This window comes from Antedon bifida, chromosome 4, assembly GCF_963402885.1.
Source record: "Antedon bifida chromosome 4, ecAntBifi1.1, whole genome shotgun sequence".
In the NCBI taxonomy this organism is placed as follows: Eukaryota; Metazoa; Echinodermata; class Crinoidea; order Comatulida; family Antedonidae; genus Antedon; species Antedon bifida.
Genome location: NC_136229.1, coordinates 4,657,014 through 4,664,894, shown reverse-complemented (window position 1 = coordinate 4,664,894; position 7,881 = coordinate 4,657,014). Strand labels below are relative to the sequence as shown.

The window sequence follows — 7,881 nt, the reverse complement described above, 5'->3', positions numbered from 1 at the left end:
TGAAACCGAAGCATTAAGTGACGTCATCTTCGGAAGTTGTCGGAGTTTCAAGGTCAAATTTAAGACACCGTGGCATTGTAAAAAAAGTAATTGTCACTTAAATTTCTATTACATAACTTAAAAATAAATTTGTTTAAATTTAATATTTCAATTTCTTAACCTACCTCTCTCTTTCCACATTTCTTATCAAGATGTGTGTTGTATTTGCATTATCCAGTCCAGTCAAGTGGTACACCATCAGTATTATTATTATAATTTATATTATTTCTATTGTTCAGGCAATAAGGCATTTTTTACAAAATATAAACAAAAAGAAAAACAAAAATGTAAAAAAATGTCCACTACCTGCCTGCAAGACAAGCTGACCAGTGACGATCCCTAAATAATGTTAAATACTAAACAATATTTAATATTATTTTACTCTGTTAATTATGAATATACATATAGGAATATTTTTTTCCTTTTCTTCATTGTATCTATTAAATACAATAAATGATAAATGTTCCACCTTTTTTATCATTTGCGGCGGTAGTAGGGAACTTTCTTTCAAATAAATAAATTTTATGCATTTCCTAATTTTACGTTATATTATTTTTGTAATATTTGTTGGGCCTATTGGCTCTACCTATTACTCTTCAAAATAAACATTTTCCAAATGCTTAGAATATCCGACATAGTTTTATAATAGTGGTAGTAACATCGATGCAATTATTTTGTCTAAAATTGATCATTAATTATAAAACTTCCACAAAAAGATACCGAGAAACTTATCCAAAACGATGATGATATACAATTGAAATAGTATAGCGCCACCATATCTTAGTTTAGTTTAGGGGAAGGGAATCCCCAACAAGCCATTGTTCCTGCACTTTTGGACTGCAGCGTTTCGTAACATTTTATTTAAAAAAGGTTTTTGTATTGATTGTATCGGTCATACTTATTATTATTGTAATTTTCTGAATGGTTTACCAAACTGTGTGAAGGCCTCTAAATTAATACTAGAGCTAGAGGCCCCGGAAATGATGTTAAACGTATGGGCTAGGCTAGCTAGTCTACCTATCTAGGGCCAAGGCCTAGCCTAGTTAGACCGGGCCAGCTAGGCTTTAGTTAGAGTATTTCGCTAGGCCTACTGACTAGCTTATTATAGGTTAGTCGGTAGTCATACAATTACCAGGGAAGAACTGGAGTGAACTACTTGTACGTAATAGGCCTACCCTAATAAGTATGTCGACTTTACTTGTTTTGTATAACTTACTGAGAAAATCTTTCTCAGGAATATTTTATTTATTAAAATAACCAGGATGACAAACCTCATTTCACTATTTTGTTATATAATAATATTTGTGAAATCATAAATGAAACATTTTTGTTCACAACTATGTCCTTCGATTTGACGTTTGTATTTTCTTTCAAACGAATGTGTTATTCATTGCAGGAAGAAAAACTTTGAAGGAAAAGACATAGATGGATGATGGAAAATGAAAAAAAGTTTTTTAATTCTCAACTGAAAACGTTAAAAGATTTAGGCCTATATGATGGACCACTTGAGGGGAGTGATGATGATTGCTTGTGTAACACACAATCAGATCCAAATGATTCCCCTGAATACCTCTGCGAAACACAGGAACCCGTAGGTCGACGATCTCCACGCCGCTGTGAAGTTGATGACTCATTCCACCATCAGAAACGTTATTCATCACCAACGCGTGACGCATACGATTCTGATGATGGCTCGGTTAAAAGTTTTCCACGACATCAAGGTGCTTCTTATCGATCACCGCGTCATTCTCCAACTATAGATGATGATGACAAGTTTAACGATCAACCATACAATAGTTACGATGGTAGACCTATCTATCTATCAGATGCATCATCAGATGGCATGTCACCCCCGATGTCACCTGTACATAGTGACCAAGAAAATCCAGAGGAGGAAGATTTATACGGACCCGGAGAACCAATTTCCATTGCTCAGTCTATACATTTGAAGATTGGTATGGAACCAAGTCAAATTGGAATAAACGGGTTGCCAGTAAATTGGACAGATGCTTCTCTTACCCAGTCACACAACTTTGTAGAACTACAATCTGGCAATACAGAATTCAACCAAATTTGTTCAACTATTGCAAAGGCTAATGTTACTGTAGATAGCGTTGAAAGAATTGAAAATAAAAGACTTCTGGATAAATTTAAGTTGGAGATTGAACATATGCAGTCGAGTAGAAAATGTTCTGTAAAAGGTAATTATACAGATGAGTCCGGCCTGTAAAAAACTAGTCTGTTCTTTGTATAATAACCGGTATTTTTTTTGTGGTTTTTTTTGGACCATATTTAATGAGGGTGATCCATCCAGCAATTGCTGATCATTAGGGACCCTCAGAGAGAGGTTCACAAGACAAACATAAGATGCTCTACATAAACAAAGTCTTATTTATTAGGAGTGGAGTTATAATTTTGTCCTTAGACAAAATCCTGACATGTGACGGGACTTGAACCCAGAACCCTTGTAGTGGTAGCTAAGCATCATAATCACCAAGCCACAACTCCACTCCAGTATTGAATGATTGCTAAATTTCGTAAACCTTGCAGAACGCCCTAAAAAAAAATCCTGCAAGAAACTAATAAAAAACCACCACTCGATTGTTTCACAAGTAATAATTTGAAATAGATGCTGAGGCCTAATATAGTTTAATAGCGTCCTCTATAATTGGCTGATGCATTTTTACCAGAGCCATATATAGAGAGAGTTACGACTTTGCGTTCACGGATTTTAGAAAGTCACGTGGTGTGCACGCCGGCCATGTTTGTGTCCAACTATGCCTATGTAGCGTATGGAGTCGAGTCATTTGCTTAAAAAATGTATAACATTCACAATGCTTTAAATATCGAATTTAATATCAAAACAATCAATTTGGTTTTTGTTAAGATAATAACGAAATCATAAAGTTACTGCGAACATGATTTTAAACAACAAAATGTAAAAACAATGCATTACTATAGAGAATCGCTGTACAAACTAAACGCGCACGCGTAGAGCGTGCATCGAGCGCACAACCAGAGCCGTTCCGAAATTGCTATTTTTGTTGTTTTAAATCATGTTCGCAGTAACTTTATATTTTTTTTATTATTTTAACAAAAACCTTTAATCAAATTGATTGTTTTGATATTAAATTCAATAATTAAAGCCTTTTGAACATTATACATTTTCAAAACAAAAGACTCAACTCCATACGCTACATAGGAATAGTTGGACACAAACACGGCTTCTAATCCATTCAATGCCGTAACTCTCTCTATATATGGCTCTGATTTTTACATTTGTATAGCGACCTCTGTTGCTTGCCATAGCTTTCATATATTACTGAAAACCAGGCATTATAAATGTCAACAGTGCTTGAAAACATTTTAAAACACATTTTTCAACAAATTCTGAATTATGTGTAAAAGCAAAACTGTTTTTGAAAAAAACCCCAACTATTTTTCTATATAATATAATAGATTTGAACATTGTGTACTTATTTCATGGGACCTGTGCTGAGAAGATGGATTTAGCAGTAGAAGGTCTTGACCACAGACTAGCTAGTCGCGGACACTTTGGTACAAATGGAATATATTTCAGGTCTGTAGAGTAGATCCATTTACACTAGGACGATAACGATTGACGATAAATAAATAAGTATAGTTGGCTAAATCATGTAGAGAGTGACAGATTGAAGATACAGAACTGAACACATTGTAATTTCTAATAATAAGCCTATGCTATTTGTGTGGTACCACTTACAGGACATCCACGCTTAGAACATTGTAAAATCAAACCAAAAGTGTATGTTTTTAATATTTTTGTTACAGTGATGATCCAAGAAAATGTATGGAATATGTAATACGGAAGAAAAGAGAAGGACGTACTGGTTTAATACTCATGTGCAGAGTTTTACTTGGTGATGTTAAGGTAATGTTGTTGTTCATTTTAAATGAACATTTTATATAATTTTTATATCATTTCTAATCTCAAAAACCGCATTTACAAAAAAAAAAGTGAAGAAAAAATGATGATAATTTTAATAAATCATTTAATATTACAGACATATCCTGATAGAAAACAAGATCCAGATTTAAAACGGGAGCCGATTAAAATAGGCAAACAACGCTACGACTCAGTAAAGGTAAACTTATTAATGATGCTCTAGACTGGTATGAACAAGGTTACCAGTGACCAGGTCAAGCCCGTATCCAGCAGGGGTCAAGGCAGTAGACAGGAGGGGTTATCCCAGTAGCCAGCATGGGTCAAATCCGTAGCCATGAGGGGTCATGCCCGTAGACAGGAGGGGTTATCCCAGTAGCCAGCTGGGTTCAAATCCGTAGCCATGAGGGTCATGCCCGTAGCCAGGAGGGGTCATGCCTGTAGCCAGGAAGGGTCAGTCCCGTAGCCAGGAGGTCAAGTCCGTAGCCAGGAGGGTTAGAAGGTTCTTTTTTGGAAAAACGAACCCCCTTCTAAAATTCTGGCTACACTTTTAACAAGTTTGTCGTCCAATTTTCGTATAAGAATGCAGAATATGATATAGTATGACCATTTAACCATTAACTGGACATGATTTGTTGTTTGTTTTATATATTTTATACTTTTTTGCAGGGACGTGTATCAAAATATGCAGAATATGTAATTTACTCAAACGCCCGTGCCCTCCCAGAATACTTTGTCACAATCGGAACAAAACCAGATGTAGCTGAAATGCCTCAACCTAAAAAAGCACCGCCCCACCTTGTAGAGCGGCCTGCACCAGATCCTGCTTTAGTCCCTGATCCAGTAAGTAGCCCACCAAGCAATAGTAGGCCTACTTTTTCTTATCAATTTCCATCTCAAACCATACCCGACGAAACAAATAAGGAGAAATGTCAGCCTACAGTACAAACTGACCAGGAGAAAACAAGTTCTGGTGTTAAGCCTGTGACATGGGGTTACACTGAAGAAGAATTTAACAAGAGATTAGAAAAGACCCGGGCTACTCTACGTGAAAAGAAAAAAAAGAAAAAGGAATCACTAAAACTAGGTGATTTTATTTCAATTTTAAAGCACAGTTACTGCATTGGGAAGGAATTATTGGGGAGTCGCCAAGCTTAGTAAACCACGCCCCTCCTTCCCATCCTCTTCTTTTTAAAAGCTGTACACACCAAAGACACATTACGACTCTTCCAAATATCCAATAATAGATAGACAAATCTACAGTTTTGGTATGATGAAATTAATTCATTCTCAAAGTTGTTTTTTAGCAATTTTTAAAAATCATTGTATAATTATATTGTATCTCATCGCATGTTTTTATTCTTTAAATTCGTCTTAATAAATAATAATAAATGGGGCTTATATAGCGCATTATACAAATGCGCTATATACAGTAAGCCTCAATGTACTTAACAAAAGAAGCAAAAAATATGAAAAATAAAGAGAAAAAAAAGAGTTTAAAAGGTTTCAGAGCAGGCTTAATTAATTTGAAGCTGCAATTAATAATGAAGAATCATATTCACTAGCCTTGTTCCTCTTTTGTTTTATTTCTTTTATTCCTGTCCACTCAGGCAGCGCTTCCCTGATATATCTATCTATCCAAGTACCTTCACTTGCACTGATGAAAGGCTAGTGTTGCCCGAAAGCTCTGCTAACTTTTCTGGCTGTTTTACTTTATCGTTTTTATTTAGCTTTTTGCTTTTTTTGTGTATCTCCATTGAGATCCAGCCACTGATACCCACAGCATTGTCATTTTTTCAGTATTTTGCCTTTGGATTTATATCTATATATTATATATAAAATTGTCTTTTGTTTCAGATGCAACTTGATAAACACCAGAAAGAGAAACTAGTTAAATTTCTAAACATTACTCACTGCCAGGACAGACAAAGAGCTCAAGTAATACTAGCAGATTGCAACTGGAACATGGATAATGCTATTGATCTGTACTTTAGTAATTGAAAAGTCAAGTTACAGTTTGGCAGATCCCAATGAAGTCTCTTAAATTACAGTGTTTGAGATGTACAGTATGTAGGCCTATGTAAAGTGAAAGAAAGATTCTAATTCTATTTCCGATGCTTTTAAAAAGTGCAGAGCCGTAATCACCAGTGTAGTTGGTCAAGTTTCAAACTGATTATACTTTTTTATAGGAAACACCCATCGATTAATTATTTGATTATGACACCAATTAAAACATAAAGATAGATAAATCAAATGTTGAATAGGCCATTTTATTTTTTTGTTATATATATTTATTTTATATATTTAGGCAAACTGTCAAGGATAACCATAAGCGAACTCATTCACTATCCTTCTTATAATAAACTTATTTTGCTTATAAAAAAGACAATATAAACTGATAAATTTAATCAGTGTATTTGTAATAATATATTTGGTATTATTGATATTTTGTAATAATGGCTTAAAAAATCCATTTAAAATCTTGTCTGGCTTTGGGATTTTATACTGCATTTTACCGATTTATTTACTAACCATATTAAAAACAAATGTTAATTTATGTTATAAAGATTTTGTTAATTTATTTGCATCATAAATCTTTAAATTTGCAAATTATTTTAATTGTTGTAGGCCTTTAATACAATGCTTGAAATAAAAAACAATATTACAATGTAATAATGTACATGTTTGTTTTTTTTTTGTTTAAAAAGAAAAAGAATTAGCTTATGCTGTACATGATAAATCCATCCATGCTTTAATTTTGTCAACGAATTATGCATGGTTGTTGAAAAGTAGATGAGGAAAATATGAATACGCATGCGCATTAACCAACTCTTCGATTCGCGCGAGAATTTTGCAAGTGTGGAAAACAGGCATTAGAAAAATAATATATGAGGCTCTTTTATGATTCCATTTTTGCTCAGGGCTTAAAATTGTATTTTTTATTATAATTAACATGATAATAACCCCACTTATCTTCCGACAGCAGTGAAGCAGAGTATTGAGAGCTCCTTGATTTTTAGTCTTAAGCTCTGTCTACGCTGTCAAACCTTATGTGACAAAAAATTGTGATGTGGCCATGGACATGATGATGTCATATCACTACCATATTTGGTCACATCACATGTTTTTGTCAAACTAGTTTGATAGTGTAGACACAGAGCTTTAGAAGTTCGCCAAACTTGATTCTCGTTTATCGAAAAGATCAATCAATTTTACATGACGGTCGTCGGGCTTCATTGTTGTGGAAAATTAAGTGACGTTATCATCCATGTTGTTTTATTTTATATTTAGCCCAGGTTTAGTCCAGGACTAACGTGGTTAGACTATTTTCAAGAATACCGTTTTAGATAGTCCTGGAATAAATTCTAAAAATAGCACCATAACAAAAGTTAGTCCCCTTTCAAGAAATACGGGCCTAGACATTATAAACCTTTTAACCCTACTCAAGCTACTTTCATTTCAATTAATCTTAACTGTATGTCTTATAAGAAACAGATATTTTGTGGTTTAAAAAATACCGCATTCCCCTTGACAACAAACCAGATTGTCATCACCCACGGAACATAGTAATTTGCAAATAACAATTTAAAGGTGTTTCATATGATGAATAGGATGGATGTGGAATAGACACTTGATTGTGAAGGGGGTCGTCGCGTCCCCCTGGCCCACACTTCGACCCCTCAATTCATCTCGTATTATGCCATTATGTTCACAATCGCGTTTGTATGAACTACGTGCTGTAGCGCAACTTAGAGAGACCTGAGGCCCCTGGTTTAGGAACCCTACGTGGCCCTTCAACTCAAACGTTGGAGGCCTCGGGCGTTTGTAGCCTTTTCGACACATTTAATGCGAATATATGAATTAATAATAATTAGGTATAGAAAAAAAGAGATAAATAAAAGAAAATAATAAAAAAGGGA

The 7,881-nt window shown here is 34.4% G+C and overlaps 1 protein-coding gene across 2 annotated transcripts; it reads left to right on the top strand.

The window, feature by feature from the left end:
• Window positions 1-838: 838 nt before the first annotated feature.
• LOC144839948 (uncharacterized) lies at window positions 839-6,604 on the top strand. 2 transcript variants are annotated; one of them, XM_078695541.1, is made up of 7 exons: window positions 839-909; window positions 1,436-2,240; window positions 3,499-3,619; window positions 3,850-3,949; window positions 4,083-4,163; window positions 4,631-4,804; window positions 5,819-6,604. In XM_078695541.1, the coding sequence occupies exons 2-7, from the start codon at window positions 1,469-1,471 to the stop codon at window positions 5,960-5,962; spliced, it is 1,392 nt and encodes a 463-aa protein (XP_078551667.1). In that variant the 5' UTR covers window positions 839-909; window positions 1,436-1,468; the 3' UTR covers window positions 5,963-6,604. The 2 variants fall into 2 exon arrangements, with proteins under 2 accessions (XP_078551667.1, XP_078551666.1); XM_078695540.1 differs by having other exon boundaries at window positions 4,631-5,048; window positions 5,819-5,959.
• Window positions 6,605-7,881: the final 1,277 nt, after the last annotated feature.